Below are 21,509 nucleotides of genomic sequence, written 5' to 3'. Positions count from 1 at the left end.
GCAAAACTTTAAACCCCTAGAGTTTTAACTCCATTTGAAGTTTTCATAGTACAATTAATACTAACATACATTGTGTAAAACTTTATAATTTGCAAGTAATTTCTCACGTATTTGCCTTGGAGTCAGCTGCTGCTGGAAGCTGAGGGCCAAATTTGAAACCAGCATTTACCTCATGTCTGTCTTCACTTTATACTGTTCTACCACTATGTTTTTCTCGTTATTTCCATTTTTCTTGTGTAATTTACTTTACCACTATACACCCTCGCCCCAACTTCATTTGAGAACGCTTACGTTTGCTGCATGTTTCAAGTCATTTTATGGACTCCAGAAGAGTCAGGCACACCACTTTCTCCACCACTTGGCTGTGCTTCCTCAACGAATGTGTTAAGTAAAGAACCTCCCCATCTTTGAATGGGTCTCTCTTTTTACAGTTAAGCACAGTTTATAAATTCAACAGAGGTAGCACAGCTTGGTGTCAAGTTTAAACATTATCTGGTAATAAGATAGCTCCACTGCAAAAGAAACCTTATGTTTCTGTGATGTCTCAATGACCACACAGCAAACACTGAAATGGAGAAATGATATGATAGGACAAACTGGCAACAACATACTTGATACCATGTGCCCACACAGACAGGTAAAATGCATTTCAAAGACAAGCCTCACGTGTTACATAGAATTACATGTACTCTCTGATGACAGAGAGTAGGGGGGATTTGCGTCTTTGCACTCCAATTCCTTACATGATATATCAAACAGAGTCTTGCCAACAGGAATGTTTTCTCTCCTTAAGAAAATCTTTATAAAGTGTAGAGAAAATCAAACCAATAATCTTAAATATGAAAACAAAAGCAACCTCACAATCTAGATAACTCAGTAATAAAGGGCAGTGTCCTACACATAATGAAACAGCAGATAACATCAGCCCCAGTCACAGATAAAAATCACCACTTCACTTTCAGGTATTGATCTTCCAAAAGAATAAATTGTATCACAAACCAGTTAACTTTTTTGAAAATGAAAGCCAACATCTACACAATCCTGCTTCCAAGTAAGCCTGAAATTACCTATTTAATTATTAATCTTTAAAAGAAATTGGAACCTCCATAAGCATTTGAAATATTTAAAATTTAAAATTCAGCAAAGTTGAAGTTGATTTTGGAAGCTGATTTTGGAAAAAGTATCAGAACAAAGGACTGTATCATGTTGCTAGCCGGCCATGACTTTTATACCTATCAATTCTATCTTTATGAGCAGTAACAGCTTTATTTCTTAAAGCAGCAAACAAGATATCATACCACCTCCTCAAGAATCTAGTCCTTTTTCATTTTTTTGTTTTTCTCAAGGACTTTCATAATTAAAATTCTTTAAGATTTCATTCTGCAGAATTTTTTTTGCAGAATATCTCACGTTCCCACATTTTCTCTCACAAATAGATAAAAAAAGTATTATGAAAGATCTATAAAATGTGTTTTTAACTGTGAGCATACTTGGTTTTGACTTAATAAAAACTTGAGTCTGTATCTATGCAAATAATAATTTCCTGAAAATTCCAAGTTGTATTTACCATAATAAAATAACATCTGACTTACAGGAGCTGCAGGGAAGTAGTTAGAAAGTTCAAACGGTTCCTCGGAAATCCAGTGACCCATTTCCAAAGACCACAGTACCTACAAGTGACACAATAAAAAGAACATTTATTATAGATTCATTAGGCTCTCAGTGGATAATAAACCACTTTGAAGAGATGGCCAAAACAAAACAAAGAAACCAGCAGTGACTATGCACTCCATAGATCTGAAGCAGATGTATCTTAAATACCAAGTACCATAGAGTCTTCATGTTGAATCAATCTTATGAATCATAAATGCTTCTTTAAGAAAAAAAAGTTTCACAATGATGAGAAATCTGGGTTATTATCTTAGTGAGGCCAACTACTAAACACCACCCCAATAATAAACATATGAAATACTTTTTTAAGAATTCCAAGTTTCCAATTTAAGGAATCATTATTGACAATCCTCAGTAAATATTCCAGGATTTTATTAATAAAAAAAAAACACATTTATTAGGAGAAGATAGATCATAAGTTTAAATTAAAAAAGCAGCCCTTCTGACATGTGACTTTGTTTCTAACATGGACTAATATTTTCAGAAGTTCTCCTAAAGCATTTGAAAATCCTTCCCTGACTTTGGAAGGATAAAATATTTCATAAACAAGCTTTCTGTATTTTTATTATTGTTATTTGAACCCACATATTTTAAATGATCAAAATGATGTTTTTGTTTTTAATTCAACAATGTTCAAGATTCTACAGTCATCTCCACTTGATGACCAAACTCCCTGAAAATCTGTTTCTATTTCCATGAACCAATAGAATTATACAACAAAAATAATCAAACTGAATTACATATCCCATATTTATTTTTCATCTGCAATTTCATTTCTTACATTCGGTGAATCCACTCTCTTTTCTAGAGCAGCTACATAAAACAAGTTCATTCTGCTGAATTACTGGGGATGAAGAAAGGAGTTTTCCTGTTTGGTAGTTTCTAAGATTCAGACCCATCTATGGGAGCTTGGTCTTAAATATTTCCTTTTTTATATAATGAAGCTAATACTTATCCAACATGAGTGAGTGAGCTGTACTTCATTTCTAAGAAAAATGAGCATACCAGTGGAATAAAGACAGTAACAAGACACAGAATCTGAATGACAATTTCCAGCACCGGTCTGGATCTTACTTTAAAACTGATGCATTTATTCACTCAACACTGTTCTCTTCATTTCACTATCCACTCATCTGTGAACAACGTGTTGAGAGCCTCCTGTGAATAAGAACCCATGCTGGGTCCTAGAAACACAAACGCAATCCCAGAGGAGTTCACCCTCTGGCAGGAGGGCATGAAGACAAACCACAAATGGTGATTTCCCAAAACAGTTCTGTGGGAACCTATAGAAGAAGGAAACTAACTCAGTCTAGGAGAATCAAGGAAGGGTCCACAGATGAGGTGACATTTTAAGCAGAGTCTTAAAGGATGAGTAAGAGTTCATCAGGCAACGACAGAGAAAATGGGGAGGGGAGAGGACATTCCACCACAGAGAATGCTATAAGCCAAGGCAGGTTTAAAGTGGGCTCTTTTTTTTTTTTTTTTTTTTTTGCTAAGGGTGCTTTGGAAGAAGAAGTAAGAAATTCGGGTTGGTTAGATTCCTAAGTAAGGTATAACAATATACCCTGTTTCTATCCCTGTGTGCGCAAGGGCATTAGCACATGGCCAAAGAAATGCTGGTTGACAGAATCAGAAGACAATTCAGAAAAGACAAGAGAAAGAGCTCTGAGGGTGCTGGGCCCCGGGTGACAGAATGGGAATGTAGTATAATGCAGGGCAACGTGTCTTCACTATAGAGAGAAGAAGCAATGCAGTGTGTTCCCAAAGACCCTATTCCTTCTTCACTTAGATCTGGTGTATAAGTGAGCATTTTGTCAGTTAAGTCTGTTTTTGCTTTCCCCTGATTTTACTGTCTAACCAATATAGATAGACATATACATATATATGCATGCACACACACACAATACACACATATATATCTTCATAAGATCAATGAAAGAGGGTATGAAAATAAATAGTACACCGAAATCATGTTTCTTCCTGGCTCTTCAGAGGTGGTTAAATCATTTAAGTAACACAAGGTTTACCTTACGGAGAGACACTAACAACACATGTGTGGTTCCTTACAAGTCTGTGATTAGCCCAGGAAGTAAAATGTAAAACGTTTCAAAATCAGGTTCATTTCAGGCATGAGGCAATGTGAAAGAATTAGAAAGTGAGAAACATAATGTACCAGGGAGAGAATCCAAGAAGCCAGTCTTAAAACTGCGTGTGGCATTTGAGTTCCAATGTAGTCCACATTAAAATGTCAAGAGAGCCTCCTGGAGAAAATTTATGCTCTCTGAGCTTGTCCCTTTCTAAATGTTATAAAAATAAAACCATAAGGCATCTAGAGAAGAATTTTGCTAAGTGAATTAATAAAGTGAATTTAGGTAGGCATCCCAAGAATTAATACTGGACAGGGATAACAGAAAACATTAATTCGACTGTAACAAAATCATCAAATCAGAAATACAGTGCAAGCTTTCTGCTTTAGTTCTTTCATTAGCCAAAGTTATCTTTAGTAGTGTTACATATTGAGAAAATCTACTCTGCAAGATCACAGTTAAGGCCCTAAGTGAACTAAAAGTTTAACCCATCATACTTCCCATCGTATATGTGATAGAATAAAAATAACTAAGATGCTAAATAAAGTTAGAAATTAGGTTGCATAAATACAGAGGATCAAATTCCATGTTTATAGCCCTTAGCATGAGGGCTGAGTTAGTTCAGCATTCACTGAGAATGAATATAATATTTTTGACATTTTAAAACTGTCATTCATAAAACGTGCTGTTGATGAATCTAAATAGAAACTGCTTGTCTTATTATTAGATTAACAGCTACTGACGAGACAAATTTCCACAATGTAGGCGTGACCAAGCAGTTAATTCCATACCAGGCAAAACACAAATGGTCTTCTTTCGTTTTATATACATCTAATCATTCTATTTGAATAATGTGAGTCAGTGGAGCTACGGTGAACCAAAGCCAGAAAATGTCATTGGTACTGAAGGCAAGTCAATAATAGCATCATTTACAAGGAAGACAAGGAAGCTGACTTATGGTTAACATATAGCAAGATGAGCACACCTTTATCTTCACCTTCTCCCAAGACTCAACCAAAGGGATGGAATTAAAAGGAATGAGAAGAGTCTACAGCAGATAAAACAGGATGATATTTTGGAAGTTGCAAAGCAGATGAATGAATTATAAATGACTTAGAAGAGCAAAGGAAGTTCAAACTTAATGTCTAGAGAAAGAGGTCCATAGAAAGCATCCAATTCCTTCCACAGATTCTCTAAAAGGCAAACAAGTTGGTGGTCTTGGATACCTCTGAAAATGGGGCACAGAACAGGGTAAAAAGGAGATATCCCCTACCTCCTCATTCAACCTCCTCTAAAATATAAGACAAAACTAAAGTCAGCCTGTTCTGAGAGCAGTGGTGGAAAGCACCAGGGAAAACCTCACCAGCCCTCCCCCTGGGACACCAGATATTTTTTTCCAGGGACACAGATGAGCCCCCCGGGGGGGGGGGGGGAAGACATGCAAATACTAAAACTTGTATCTCAAACATCTCAATTCACACTAAATTATCTATACACCACTCGGGCAGGCAGAGTTTCAATCAGCTTTTCAGTGCCTCCTTATTGAACATAACTTTATACCCATTTGATAAAAGCCTCTAGCTTGAAAACATAGACCAAACCAAACAAGAATGGAATTCCTGGGATCCCAGTGGTGGAAAGTCCCTGGCTGACAGCAGCTCTGTAGACCTAGAGAGAACCAGTCTCAAGGGGAAGAGAATAAATGGGCTCACGGGTGGCATCTCCAAGAAAAAAATATATGGGATGGGAAGATAATCTGACATAGAGACAGATTTGAGAGAAGAGTTATAATAATAATAGAAGTTTTTGTGATTGGTTGCTGATAGGTGCGTAGGGAACTAAGCAATCAAAATAACTGTCGACAATTAGCTCAGGAAAATCAAAAAGCACAAATTATCAGAGATGAATCATAGTACATTACACGGCTCAGTTCAAATAGCATCCACATACTCAGTTCCTGTGTGAATGTGTGTTTATATGCATCGATAAAAAGTTAAAAAATGTAACCATATTGAGTAGACTGCGGAGAAGAGTGGGGAGTAACCAAAGGCAGCCATAGTGTCATATTTTGATCCTCCATCGAAGGAATTCTATAGATAATGTCTCAAAGTGAATTTAAAAAAATAAAAAGGCAAGAAAAACATTTCATTCAGAAATATGGAGGTAAAATATCAGACGGCTACTTCAGGAGTAACACTCCAGGCTGGGAAACAACAGGGCAGGCGGTGCCATTTTTTTAATTATAAAGCCTAGCAAATTATACTTGATCTTTAAAAACACTCTGTTTTGGATAATTTTAGTCTTACTAAATGAGACTTCTCATATAACCATCACCCAGATTTCTGTATTCTGTGATTACCCAACGAAACTTTGGTCTTTTATTTCAAAAGGGCTTTGCAACTTGAACCAGTTTGCTGATATCTATGAGGACATCTTGCTGAGCCTGTAATTGGAACTGAGCTGAATCTATAGATCAAAATGGGGGAGAACCAAAGAGAAAAACAAATACCATCTGATTTCACTTACATGTGGAATCTAAAAAACAAAACAAACAAACAAAACAGAAACAGGCTCCTAGAGAGAGTGAGAGAGCGAGCAATCCAGTGGTTGCCAGAGGGGAGGAGAGAAAAGGGATGGGCAACGTAGAAGGGGAATAAAAGGTACAAATATCTGGTTATAAAATAAATAAGACCCTGGATGCAATACACAGCACAGGGAATATAGTTACTACCTGACAGCTTTGTATGGTGGCAGAGTAGCTAGATTTACCATGCTGATCACTCCCTCATACATGTAAAGGTTGAATCACTTCATTTGTCCTCCTGAAACTAATATAACATTGTATGTCAACTATACTTAAAGGAAAAAAAAATTTGAAGGGGGGTCTGATTGCTTAAAACATATCCATTTTCCCAAATTCATGAACATAGTATCTCTCTCTGTGCTTGGGTCTTTGATTTCTTTCATAGAGTTTTATAGTTTTCAGCAGGCAGATCTTACAAATATTTTGTCAGGATTTAAATATTTTAATTTCTGTGCATGCTAATATAAACTGCATTTTTAAGGAAAAAAACCAGAATTCCAGTTGTTTATTGCTAGTACACAGAAATACAACTGAGTTTTGTATATTGACCTTCGTACCCTGTAACCTTGCTGAACTCACTAGCTGTGGGAGCTTTTTTGTAGATTTGTTGATAGTCTCTGTGTAGACAGTTATGTCTTATGCGAATAAACAGTTTTATTTACTCCAATCTGTGTGCCTATTTTTTGTTTAGTTCCCTTAGTGCACTAAGACTCCCAATACAATGCCAAAGAGAAATAGTGACAGCGCTGCAATTGCTGGAACTCCTTCATGAGGCAGATTAATTTGATTTATTACAAACAAAAACAAAATCAAAACAAAACAGGACAGCACAAACCCAAAGTGTTTCTGGGTGTAAATGGATGTACCTATGGAAAGCACAATGTTTCTTTGTTTGCTTTATTTTTAAATGTAAAAAGTTTATATTGTTATCTAGGACTGGCATTGGCTACTGGTCCTGGTGCTTTTATGAACTGCTTCACCTTCTCCTTCTCCAAGGAATAATCAGAAAATTCAGACTGGTCGGTATAGCTCAAGATCAGTGAATGTCACTTTATAAACCAGAACCAATCAAATTAATTTCTCTTAACATTCACCTTAACTTCCTTCTTTGTGGGAAACAACAATATTCTTTGAATACAAAAGACTTCATATTGTTCAACATTTCTGCTGATCAAAATCTAATCTGAAGGTCAGAAACTTATGCCTCAAGTTTAACCTGTGGGAATCTAGTTAATTTCAAATAGTTCAAAAGTATACTTGTTTCTCTAACCGTCGAGAAGAGTGAGGTTGTCATCATTACTCTCACTCCTATCACCCATCCTTGACCCCACCAACTGCTAGAAAACTTAGCTGCAAGAGTTTACGGAGGTATAAAAATATACATTCAGCATTTGCAAATTTCTTCTTTCTTATAGAAGAGGAACAAAAACTGTAATCACTAAATGTTTTTGCTATTTTAAGGTACCAAGAAAACAATACAAATCAAATTGCAAATATTTTTCTCATCAGATTTTATAGATTCTTTGCCTCAGGTATAAGAGTAATTAATTTGCTCAAACACCACCACCTTAAGAGAATTTGCTGCTCCGTACGCTGTTATGACTTTTCCCACCAAGAGAACAATATTTATGTTTTCTCCATAACTACACACTGTAGTAAACTGATTAACACCACAGAATCCAGGCAACTTGGTTAAACTAACCTCTGCCTCTCTGCATCCCTGCAACAAGAGGTATGTTTAACCTGTCTCATGAAAACATTATACATCATTATAAATTATAAAAGTACCACATAGCTAATGAAATAGTTGTGGCAATGAAGCTATTTCTAGGTTACACTTCAGGATTAAAAAGTTGGGGTTGGGGGCGCTCGGATGGCTCAGCGGTTGAGCATCTGCCTTTGGCTCAGGGAGTGATCCCAGCATTCTGGGATCCTGTCCCACATTGCGCTCCCCGCAGGGAGCCTGCTTCTCCCTCTGCCTGTGTCTCTGCCTCTCTCTGTGTGTGTCTCTCATAGATAAATAAATAAAATCTTAAAAAAAAAAAGTTGGGGCTATCGATAGTACGATTTTTTAATAACAAAAGAATAGGGTATCGGGTGCTTATGTCCTGACCACTTTGGAGCCAGAAAACAGAGGAGGTCTGGTCTTCTGCAAAGACCAACTTGAACTGGCAGAGTTTCAAGGCAATAATATTGGTTCCAAAATAAGCCATTCCTCTGTATTTCCAACACATCTCAGAACATCAGGAAATGCTTTATGTTATCCCGTAAAGTTATTTTAAAATACAAACCCATTCCATAGATGTAATGCCTCTGTCAATGAGGCAATTTTCCATATGTGGTTTTTAAAGATTGAGTTGAAATTCTCATAATGCACAAGTAACTATGTTAAAGTGTACAGGTTAGTGGCATTTGGTATATTCACCATGTGTGCAACCACCACTTCTCGCTCCTTTCAAAACACCTTGGTTATTCCAGGAGTATACCCCGTACCCTCTAGGTAACCACCCCTGCCCCCTGCCACACTCTACCCCCTGGCAATGACTAACCAGCAGGTGATCTCGGCGGACTTGCCTAGGCCATATATGCAACAGGACAGGAATCAGACAACATGTGGCCTTTGTGTCGGGTTCCTTTCACTCAGCATGTTTTCAAGGTCCATTCAAGTTAGGATTTGAATGAAGACCAGTGATAAGTGTCAAAAATGCTTGTTTAATAACAGTAGCTGATACTTATTGAGTGCTTACGGAGCACTTTATTTAGATGACTCTTTAATCATCTTACAAATAAGTACAAGTACGGAAACTGAGTCTTGGACAGTAGAACTGCCTTACTGGTCACACAGCCAGTGAGTGGCAAAGTTATACCATTGAAACTCGCTGTCTTGTCCATCAACCTTTCAAAAACACGTAGCATGTGATGTGCAGCCATGGAATAATGATACCCACGTTCCAGGTAGTAGAAGATAAAAATATCCTCTAGGCTATCTCTGCTTCCAGAGACAGATGCCAGAAAGGATTCGGCCTACAAATTGAGGAAAGGCTGAATCAAATTCGAAACTCACTTGCTTTCAAGCAAGGTGAATAAGCAACTTACTGCAAGTATTCAGGTCTCTGCATCCACAGAGGAGTCTTGCACTGACAAGGTCAGGGAGCCTAAAGCCGTGCCTCTCCTTCCATCTCCTGTGTGACTTGCATCCTCCAGAAGCAGCCCCATCTCCCTCTCCAAATGCAGCTGGTTCCTCTCTAGAACCTTCCAATGCAGCACATGGTCCTAGGGCCAGCAACTCACACCTAGGAACTGGTAGCCTGTGAAGGAGCTTAGATCGGAGAACTACTGGACCTCAATCTGCATTTAATAAGATCCCCAGGGGATTCAAGTGTGATTAAGTGTTTAAAAAGCACTGTTCTGGCTGTCTCAAAAAAAAAAAAAAAAAAAAAAAGTGGCAAGAAACCAAAACCTTAATACAACCTATTTAACCAAGAGAGATAAGATAAGCAATAAAGTACTAAAAATAAGTAGTTAAGAAGTCTTTTTCCTTTTTAAGAGATATCAACTGACAGAGACGAAATACCAGATAGTAAGAGGAAAAGGATGCTGTGCATTGATATATGCTCGAATAGTCTTACTAAAAATTTGAGTTACATGTATATGGGCATTTACGTGACATTTGTGCTGCTTGTGTCTTACCTCATCTTGTCCACCCAGAAAAAAATGAAAATGGATTATTCGTGGATCTTAGAGCTTAACGGCCCACTATTAGCCACTTTTTACATATAGCTAAGCAAAGACCAGGGTGACCCAGCATTTCACCAGCACACTGACATGTGGAGTACAAACATCTTTATAAATAACACAAGCTCGTATTTTTCTTATCAAAATGAAAACAAAGAAATAAATATAACACATTCCAATGTAACTAAAACAAACATCAGACATATCACTTCACTGTATGAAAACACAGTGGAAATTATTATTACCACCATAGACAATAAGCAAAATATTATGGCTACTGTGAGCAATCACTGATTCTTACTCTTTCTGTGAATTTGAGGCATTAGGATTTTTCTTTTTCCTTAGATGAGCATCAGGCCATCTTATTTTCAATGAGTTTTAACACAAAAATCATGAACTATGTGGATACCTTCATAATATATGAGGCACATTGTTTTTATACGACACTTTTAGCTCATCAAAGGCAAAAACAAATTCTGAGGTTCTTTAAAGAAATAAGTATGTTTAGTCATCTACCTACCCACTTACTCATTCTACGAGTATGTACTATGTTTCAGTTCGATCCCAGGTCCTGGGCCAGGTGAGAAAAGACAGGCATGGTCTCTGCCCTCAAAGTGCTTGTAATTGCTAAATAGCCAAGGGTCTGTTGAAGACATTCTGCTTTTATGTTTGAAACTTCCTGTGCTTTGACCTAGTCCCTTGTGCCAAGGAGGGTATGGCTCTCTCTAGGGGGGTTTCGCCACCAAAATATACTGTTTACAATTTAACAATTGAAACAAATGTTCTACCACACTAAAGTCATACGTGGCAAATCAGAAATACCTGAAAGGTCGAACGGTACAAACTTCCAGCTACAAAACAGCTCATGGAGATGTCACGTACAGCATGGCGGCTATTTGAAAGTTGCTAAATGAGTAGATCTTAAAAGCTCTCATCACAAGAAAAAAAATTTTTTATGACTGTGTATGGTGATGGATGTGAGGTAGGCTTACTGGGGTAATCACTTCACATATACAATCAAATCATTATGTTGTATGACTGAAGCTAACAGAATGTTATATGTCGATTACACCTCAACTTAAAAATTGTGAATGATGTTAAGAATTTGTATACCATTCTTTCTTATTTTGTTATTACCTAATAAAATCAAAGTCAAAAAGAATTATATAAAGGGGGGAGGCGCTTGGCTGGCTCTGTCGGTAGAATGTGCAACTCTCTGGATCCCAAGGTTGTGAGTTTAAGCCCCATGTTGTGTATAGAGATTACTTAAAAATAAAATCTTAAAAAAAAAAAGAATTGCATAAAACAAAATTCGGTGGAGAGGTCTTTTTCTGTGCACTAAAGGACATTCCCCTGTGGTGGTAAAAAAGACTGACTCAAAAAGTAGATCCATCATGTACCTATGGCAAGATGCTATTTCAGTTGACAAAACCACTTATAGTCACATATTTCTCATTCTCCGGCAAAGAAAAGCCCAAAGTGTTTTCTGTAGAGAACATTCCAGGGCAATGAATTTTAGGAGAAATGTATTGTGTGGATCATAAAAAGTGTCAGGTAGCAAAATGTACAATGCTGTCGATGATAGTTTTGAAGACTGACAGTTGTCTAAAATCCAGCATTTCTTACATCAGCTCTCTTCAAAACCATCAGCTCTCTTCAAGACTATCACGGAAGTCTAATTCACAGAGGTACTTAGGCAGACACAGAGTTCACGTGTGCTGTTCTTTGGCAAACTATTTTAATTTGGGGATAGAGCTTAGACACCTGAAAGGATGGAGGGCAAACAACATCCTCAACATTCCTGGCAGATACAAAATGATATGTAAGTGACCAATCGCTGAAGACCATGAAACTTCAAGAAGTGCCAGCAAATCAAATCATGGTTGTGTGCTTTTGACGAGAATCTCAAGCAAAGATATTTCTGTGTTGTTATTGCACGTGAGAACGGTTTCGTTGGGCGTCAGAAACACAAGTGACAACTGTGTTGTTGCAGAATGGGAAGGTCTGCAATGGGAAGTTGCAGAAGTGACATAATAAGATGAACCAGGAACAGCTGGGTGGCTCATTCGGTTGAGCGTCCCTGGAGTCCAGGGATCCAGTGCTGCATTGGGCTCCCTGCCCTGCAGGGAGTTTGCTTCTTCCTCTCCCTGTGCCTCTCCCCCTGCTTGTGCACTCTCTCTCTCTCTCTCTCAAGTAAATAAATCTTTAAAAAAAAGAAAAAGAAAAAAAGAAAAAGAAAGATGTATCTGTAGGTACAGCTGGAATATTTTCTGGAAACAAGCTTTGAATTTGTGACACAACTCCATACTAAGTGGGTGTCTTGGAGTCTTCAGTCATAAGGCGACAAGGAGATGATCTGAGGTTAAAAAAAAAAAAAACAATTAGGAAGTGGAATCTGATGTACCATTAAACAAAAAAACACTGCGGTTCCTGAAGGCCCAAATTACAAAGGGGCCACAAATACCAAATAAAACCGAGTCTCTTAACTTGCTGATTTTCAGCCTCATGCTTTTAAACTGTTTGACAAATATGGCACCTTTTGCTTTAATACACATTACCTTCGGGCAGCGCCGGTGGCCCAGTGGTTTAGCACCGTCTTCGGCCCAGGGCCTGATCCTGGAGACCCGGGATCGAGTCCCACGTCGGGGTCCCTGCATGGAGCCTGCTTCTCCCTCTGCCTGTGTCTCTGCCTCCCTCTGTGTGCCTCTCATGAATAAGTAAATAAAATCTTAAAAAAAAAGTACACATTACCTTCATCTGGTTTCTTCTTTCCTGCTAAGCTGATACGTTCTGCTGCTCCACAGGGACACGCCCAACTCACTGGGGTAAAATCACACTGTCGGGCTCCAGGAACATGCTCCTTCAAGTGGCCTTATTACAAAGCTTCGAACCGTGTTATGTTGCCCATCCAGCTGCCTTAACTGTTGTCTATGATTCACATCACAGCAGGAAGTTTAGAAGTAGTCATGTGGTTTCTACTTCCTCCATTATTGTGCAACTTCCTCCTCCTCACGCTTGTTGCTCCCAAGACTCCTGACAGCAACCATCTTCGTCAGATCCAATGGCTGTTTCTCTGCCTTCACTGTGTTGGTTTTCCAGTGGCATTCCACGTGGTCAAACATAGCCTCCTCTATGGGACGGTCTCCTCTAACTCAGCATCCCACCGTCCTGGTGCTCCCCTTCATCACTGCCTTAACTGCCCTGGTCTCCCTTGCTTGATCCTCCTCCTCCTTTTTCCCGACTTCTAAATGTTGGCCCGGGGCTCAGTGTTCGACTTTGCTTCTCCCCTCACTGTACACTCGTCTCCTAGATACCATGACTCTAAGGACCATCTATGCACAAATGGTTCCCAAAGGAATATTTATAGTCCTAACCTTTGCTCTGGACACACGTATGTGCGCACGTGCGCACACACACACACATAACTTAATGAGATATGGGTTAGCTCTACGTGAATGTCTAATAGGAATCCCACACCCAATATGTATAGATCAGAATTTTTTCTTGTACCCCAAACCTGCAAACATTTTTCTCCCCTGAGGATTCCTTGCCCCAGTAAATGCTACCACTATCTACCCTCAATTGCTCAGGTAAAAAAAAAATTGGGTAGGAGACACCCTGACTTCTCCATTGACGCGTGCTGCATGTTACCAAGTCCTGTGAGATCTTCCTAATAAAGTACAGCAGTCTGATCTCTTCTCTCCACCGATCTGCCACTATGCTAGTCGTGCTCAAGAGCATCCGTTTCCCCCCACCTCTCTCCTGCTCCTCTCTGCGTGGTTTTTCTTCCCCTGTATCATAGTGTGCTGGCGTGTGTCTCTGTCTCTGTTTCTGTCTCTCTGTGTGTCTCTCTCTTCTTTCTCTCTCCTTGTAATCTCTGACGCAGATGATCATAACTGTCTTCCTCTGGTCAGTCTGCTTATCTCACCTTCCTGCAATCCATTCTTTACGCAGAAGCCAGAGAGAGAAAAGCCTGTCACTCTCTAGTTCACACACTCCAGCAGCTTCCCGAACTCCTGACCGTGACCTCCAGGTGCTCTGGTCCCTGGCAGTCTCTCCAAATACCTATCCTTTTACGCCTCCTCAAAGCGCCTCAGGGCTTTCTCTTCCATGCAAAGTCTCAGCTTCAAGACCCGGGCACTTGCTTTGCTATGTCGAATGTATTAACTAGAGTCTGTCTGGCCCCTTCACAAAATTAAAGAACAAATTATTAAATATATGAATTCCAAAAATGACGATGGAATCTCAATGGCTGTGTTCAGAGTGACTTCACAGACTTATGCTCCAAGACAGCTCTCCCTTAAACTCCTCTATGAGTTGTACTTGATGACAATCACGGTCCCATTGACAAATGTTCTCAAATGTTCTCAGGAAGGGCAGCACCAAAGCCCTTCATTTTCCAGGGCAATTACTCTTTTCCTATCTGTCCTCAACCATGATTTCCTACAGAACTAGGAAAGCACAGTGGATCCACTGAGGAATTGCCAGGATGAACCAAAGGGATGGCGGGGAGGATGGAGGATCAGAACAGGACCACCTATGTCCTATGTCCTGGGGTGCCCAGAGCCAGTTCTGCAGCTTGCCCAAGGTTCTGCAGAGGAAAAGTGTGGGCATTCTTCAGTAACTACCTCACTGAAAAGAGCGACGTACGACAAGCCATACGTGTCTCCACAAGCAGAACCCATTATTTTAATAACACAAGTTTACAAATTAGGTGTAGTCATCTTTGAGATGACTATTTACAGCCACTGCTTTAGGACAATGCCTTTATCAAGACTGTTTCAAAGGTACACATTCAAGTCGGACAAGTTATTTTTTCTAGTATCTCCATCACTCAACACAAACAGGCTCCTTCTCTATTGCAAATATGTTCTGTAAGGACCTGATGAGACAGTGTGTATGAAAACATATTTTAAAGTGTAAGTACTTTTTATCAAGGTATAATTATCTGTGGCCCAGTAAAAAGAATAAAATCTATGTCGATTCAAAGAATCAAACAGGAGACGTCAGTCAGCTTGGTACGATAAGTGTCTAGCGCATGGCTGCAGCCAACAAACATTTGCTTAGAGAGAACTTAAGACAACAGCTCAAAAACCCTAGTGACAAATGTGGTACACCAAGCACATTTTGCTTAAACATTATTCTTAGAATGTGCTCAGATGTTAAGTTTAAAAAGAGAGAGAGAGAGAGAGAGAGAGAATGGTTTTCAAGAGGATTCTTTTTTACAGTCTTGGGAGGATAGCATGATGGACTACAACACCAGAGACAACCCTAGACTTCAGGTCCAGTTCTGCCCCTGGTTAAAATTCTAGGAGAGTAACTCAGCCTTCTTCACTAGCAGACGAGAGGTCCACACTGCAGGAACCACAGGCCTCATTCTAATTTTGACACCTGATTCTATGTTCACACCAATTAAATCAGACTCACCATGTACTGAATCCAGTGTGAGAAAGTCAAAATTGCATCACATCATTTCAAGAAAATTAACTCATCATGACATCATTCTCTGATTTTATGAAACACTTGATTATGAAGTGTTTTTTGTTCTTTCGTCAACAGTTAAACTGTCTTGAAATTTGGCTGTAGAACTGACAGGAACTCTGTATCAGGCCTTATTCCTAAACTGTTCAGAATCCACATGTTTTGACCTGAATAGAGGCTGAATTACTCCTCACTGCTCTGTGGTGTCTTTGAGGTGGAGATGGGGCTTTATCATGTAACAGGAGCCAGAAGGAAGAAGCCCAGGTCACTGGCATTCCACTACCTTTCGCTGAACACAAAGCAGAGGATAGGTAAAGCAGCACTGTAGATAAGTCAGGGGAGAATGGGGGAAACACCAGATAGGTGAAAGTTAGAAGACAGACGCTCTAAGGAATTCAAAGAGCACTATGCTTAAATACAATGCAGCAAAGAAGCTCTGGTCTATGGGGATCCTTCGGTCAAATCGATTTCTTTATTTTTCTGTGTTACTTCCTGTCTCCCACGAATAGGAAACAGGGCAACTTGTGACACGGTTTTCTGTTTCTCTGTATCTGCCAGACAATTTAGTCATGAAGAAGCAAAAACACAAGTTATTCTCTCTGGTGAGAACAGTGGGGTTAACAACGAGAGTAGGCACTGGCGTAAACACATATGCATTGTCAACAGGGTTGTCCAAAAAAAAAAAAATTTTTTTTTTTAAATAAAAATTCAAACCGAATTTTGTTATAAAATCGCCATAATTTTTTTGATATGACTAACTGGGCCACATACAACCATCTAATTTTGAAGAACTGCTAGAAGGCTCCTTTACAAGCAATTTCCAGAGAATACCACACAAACCCTGAAATAAAAACATTCTCAGTAATGTTTTTCTTGGAGGCAAGCTTATATAGCTAGCCAAAAGGAATATTTTAAGAATCCCCCAAATTGCATTGGGGACAAGGAAAAAGGAGGGGACCACAGGGAGAGAGGGACAGTCATTCCTTTACACAAAGACAACGTGATTCCTGAAGTATATCATATGGACGCTTCAAGTCTTGGCCCTAAAAGAAACTGCATCCTGTGGAATTCATATCTCAAGTCACACACAAGTTGCAGATGAACAGTAAATTGTGTGCTGAGCTTTAGACATTATGTGGCTTGGCTTATAAAGGGCAATGGCAGCTATTCTCACTCAAAAGAGTGTATCGTGCATGAGTTCAAGCCCCACGTTGGATGTGGAGATAACTTAAAAAAAAAAAAGTTTATCCTGTTTGTGCAATTGCATTTTTTTTCCCTAAAATTAAAGAAGGGAGGCCATACAAGGAGCAATTATCTTTGTCTCATTTAAGTGACATAAACAGGGAAAGAGAATTGGTTCATTTCTAAGTTTGTTTGTTTTTTTTTCTTTCCTTAAGAGTGCAAGTTAGCAGTCACCTATTAAAATCAATAAACACGCAACACCAGTGAGAGGAAACATTTGGCAGGCATCGCAAGTACATCACCAAGACACAAACACGCATTTTACTGTAGGCTGCAGTAGATCTGGTCCTTTACATTTCCCAGGAACCGGTAACTTCTCACAAGTAATGAAGTGTTTAGGCATCACTGGTAAAGCCATGTCTGTAGCTGTTTTCGTAGAAAGATACTAATGCCAAAACTATTGGTCTTAAAAATCTGAGAGTGATCACTTGCAGCAACAGGAAGACCCTGAGGGTTTTGGAGAAGGTTGAAATATATGAAAATCTGTACTACGGCGGCTTTTACAGAAATGGGGGTTCCTTTTTTTTTTTAAGATTTTATTTGTTCACTTGACAGAAGGAGGGGAGAACACAAGCTGGGGGAGGGGCAGGCAGAGGGAGAGGGAGAAGCAGACTCCCCTCTGGGCAGGGAGCCCAATGCGCAGGACTTGATCCCAGGACCCTGAGATCATGGCCTGAGCTGAAGGCAGACGCTTCCCCCTCTGAGCCGCACCCCAGTATACTGAAATTCCTGCAGACACCCAAGGGGTACTCTTCTTAGGGCCCTCAAAGAACGAATGCGGGCATACTTCCTATTGTCCACCAGCTCTCTCATCCTCGCTAGGGGTCCCCCCATCACACCCCACACCCTCTCTTCTCCTAAGTGACAGCTGCACTCAGCAGCCTTCATGGGCCTTCTTCAGCACTCGCAAGGACAGAACGGACCGTGCATGCTGAACTCAGCTTTCATGCGACCCAGTGAGGGACGTACTGTCACACACAGGGGACTGTGGCTCAGTAAGGAGGAGTGTTCTCAGCACCCAGACAGTTAGACTGAGCCTACTCCCATTTTACCTGGGGATGGAGGTTAACTTGCAGTCTGTGAAATCCCCAGATCTGGGCCCAGCCATAGAGCTTGGCACTGAACTCTCCCGTACTCAATTATTTTTCCTGTTGCTTCGTGGTTATCATCCCACTAAACTGTTAAAACATCAGAAGCCTAGATCTTGTGTTATAGGTTTGTGGGTCTTTTATTTCAAGATGGCCTTAGTGCAAACGTACGGCCAATTTGGACATTGTAAGTGATGATGATAATGTGATGGAAATACACAGGGACCTCCAAACATATGTGTATGGGTGTGTATTTTCAGGGTAGGTATTTAAATCGTGATGTTCTTTTCATCCCTTTCTCTCTGAATGACTATTTTTTTTTTTACTTCCGTCTTCCTAGGAGAAGCCAAGATAAAAATATATGAACTTGTCGCAAGTCACATCTTAGAGAAGAAACTCGCTTAATCAGTGGTTTAGTATGGGAAAAATAATATCAGATTTTCAGGCGGCTGCTTCACCACTATTTAAAATCTCTATACTGGTATAGTGCAATGCGTTACTTAAAAAAATTAACTGCGTGCTTTCATGCACCATCTTGCTAGTGTTAAAACCTTGAGGAAGGCGCTCAACGCTCTTAGAGCTGTCTTGCTCCTGTCTTTGCTCTGGTCTCTGAGGTCCACAGAGCTGTCCTCCCTGCCCAGGCTGGCCTGGCTCCCCACCAGCATCACCCAGTCAGCAGGAAGGAGCATGAACAGCTTCAACATGGTTAGAGACCCAAGGCAATCTATTTTACTCTTTTTCTGTAAGCATTTCTTTATTTTCTTCTTAATGTTCTCTAGTTGAGAACTGTCTTTCTTCTTGTTTATAATCAACAAAGCCAGTTCTGAAGACAACAAGAAGTCCTCAATCGGTGTATTGGCAGAGCCGCTTCCTTCCGGACACCCTCAGGGAGACTCTGGTCTGAGATGCCTTTGGCTGCTGAAAATCCCTGGTGTTCCCTGGCTTGTAGATAGATCACCCGCTCTCCACATGGCCATCCACGCTCTGCGCCGCTCTCAGCTTTCTTAAAGCTTATCCTTACAGAATTCACACCACTTAAAAGTCACCAACCAAAGGTGCCGTGAAGCATTTGATACGGGGCTTATGGAATTAATACATTTGTACTTGTGGGACTGCAGAATGATGAATCCTCTCAAAGCTGTCCACAGCTGAGCCCCAGAAAATGTGAGCATGTCCCATGTTTCCATGGTGAAGGGGACACTGCAGGGGCAGTGAAGTCAGGGAGATGGGGAGCTATTGTGGATTATCCAGGTCAGCCTCATGAGACCACAAGGGTCCTTATAAGTGAAAGAGGCAAGAAATCAGAGGAGGTGTGACAAGAGAAGCAGAAGTCAGAAGGACGTGATTGCTGCCAGGGGCCACAGGCCAAGGAATGCAGGTGGCCTTTAAAGCTGGAAAAGTCAGGAAACAGACTCTCCCCTTGAGATTCCAGAAGGAATGTGGCCCTGACGACACACCAGGGCTTGAGCCCAGTGAAACCTATTTTGGACTTTTGACCTCCAAAATCATAAGAGAAAAAAATCTGTGCTATTTTTAAGCCAGTAAATTTGGTGATTTGTTACAGCAGCCAGAGAAAATGAATGCAGTCCCATGGACCCTGCAGGAGAAGAAATTATTCAAGGTGATGTCACCTTGTGCTTGTTTAAGAGAGCTGTTTCTGGCCAGGTTGGCTGAGCATCTGGCAAGGATCTGTGGGTCACATGCAGGCTCCTGGTGCGACCATCACCGGGTACCCAGCTAGTGAGAGCCAGGGGGAGCAAGGGCCCTTGTGCTGGACTCACCGTCCAGGTGCTCCTGGTGCTGGGACGGGACGTGCCGTCTCGGCGGTGTCTGGCCCTGGCACTGGTGTCTCTCCAGGTTCATGAAGCCTATCTTGGTCCACAGGCTGAAAGGGCAGCCCACCCTAATGTATTCCTCTTCAATCATAAAGGATCTTTGAACTGTTCTTGTAACCACTGTTACACAGCTGCTCGGGTCACGGGCACCAGCACTGTCTTCACCTCCTTCCCCTCACAACCTGCAGCCTACCCATGGGAAAGCTGTTGCACTCCGGCCTCACAGTATTATCCACATCAGACTGTGTCTTGCCACCCAGTCCAAGCTGCAGTTTTTCTCTCACTGGGAAACTAAGAGGACGGTCTGCCAGCGGGTTCCCTGATGCTAGTCCTTCTTCCCCATGGTGAGCTCCCTATGCAGCGGCCACCATCCTTTGAAAAACACAGGTCAGAGCACCTTGTTCCCTTCATAGAAACTTTCTGATAGCTCCTCATGACACAGAAATAGTATCCAAACACCCTACTGTGGTCCAGGTTCCCTTTACCCACTGGCTCTCTTGTCTCATCTTCTACTTTTTCTCTTGGTGAACCCCAACCAAGCCTTCTTATTGTTCCTCAAACATCCTGTTCCTGCCTTCGGGATTCCACTCTCATGGTAGTTGTCAGTGCCTTGAAGACTGGACATGGAGGGCTGACTTTATAGGAGCTGTCTGGGAACCCCAGCAGTCCAACCCCTGGAGGCCTGGGGTCCTGCGGGAGAAGGGGGTGCACAGAAGGGGGTGCATCTGGTGGGAGTAGAGTCTAGGCAGTCCTGCAAATGGAGAAGAGGACCATGCTAGCCTGAGGTCAGCTGGTTCACCAGCAAGCGGTCCACAATGCAAGAGATTCATCCAAGTTGTGACTAGTAACATGATTGTCTTTAAGGAAAAAATAAAAAAAACTTTATTTATTTGAGAGAGAGCGAGAGAGAGAGAAAGGAGGAGGGGCAAAAGAGAAGGAAGAGGAAGAGAGAAAGAACTCCAAGCAGGCTCCACGCTGAATGCAGAACCTGAGGTGGGACTCGATCTTACAATCCTGAGATCATGACCTGAGCAGAAACCAAGAATCGGACACCTAACCATCTGAGCCGCCCAGCTGCCCCTACAGAGTTGTCCTTTATTACTGAGCCATATTCCACAGTAGGGAAGGATGGTTGCTTTATCCCTTTGCCCACTGAGGGACATTCGTGCTGTTGCCAGGTTTTGGTGATTATAAAGAAAGCTGTTACAAATATTCATGACATTCATGGACATGTTTTTGTGCAAGTGAGAGCTTTCATTTCTCAAGGGCAGATACCTAGGAGCAGGTTTGCCAAGTGACATGGCGAGTATACAATTACATCACATCAAATTTCCCAACTGTTTTTCAGAATGGCTGTGCCACTTTCCACCCTCACCAGCAGTATACAATGCTCTGCATCCTTTGCTAGAGGACTGTCGACATGCTTTGTAATCTAGCCATTCTGTTAAATATGTGGTGGTATCTCACTGTGGTTGTAAATCGTATTTCTCTAACGGCGCTGAACATCTTTTCATCTGCATATCTTCAGTAGACTGTTGAAAAAGATGCTTTTGGCTATTTGTTGCTTGGTTGTCTCTTATTTTTGAGTTTTGAGAGTTCTTTATATATTTTGGATTTAAGTCTTTGTTAGATGAGATGTGCAAATGTCTTCTACTGGCTTCCTTAGGATATTCTTCACAGAGTATATGTTTTTACACTTGATGGAGTATCACTTATCACTTTTCCTTTCACACATCATGCTTTTCCTGTTGTATCTAAGAACTCTGGGGGCACTTGGGTGGCTCAG

The 21,509-nt window shown here is 40.8% G+C and overlaps 1 protein-coding gene across 4 annotated transcripts in view; it reads right to left on the bottom strand.

Annotated features, from left to right (window-relative positions):
- MCPH1 (microcephalin 1) overlaps positions 1-21,509 on the bottom strand; it is a 229,912-nt gene that overhangs the window by 125,741 nt on the left and 82,662 nt on the right. For 3 of the 4 annotated variants that reach the window (XM_055334855.1, XM_055334856.1, XM_055334857.1), the window contains exon 12: positions 1,593-1,670. In XM_055334855.1, the coding sequence (XP_055190830.1) occupies positions 1,593-1,670 (78 nt within the window). Of the gene's footprint in view, positions 1-1,592; positions 1,671-13,574; positions 14,669-21,509 lie in introns of those variants that run through there. The other variant, XM_055334858.1, reaches the window with a different exon arrangement.

This window comes from Nyctereutes procyonoides, unplaced genomic scaffold (genome assembly GCF_905146905.1).
Source record: "Nyctereutes procyonoides isolate TBG_1078 unplaced genomic scaffold, NYPRO_anot_genome, whole genome shotgun sequence".
Classification (NCBI taxonomy): Eukaryota; Metazoa; Chordata; class Mammalia; order Carnivora; family Canidae; genus Nyctereutes; species Nyctereutes procyonoides.
This window is presented reverse-complemented; position numbering and strand designations above follow the sequence as displayed.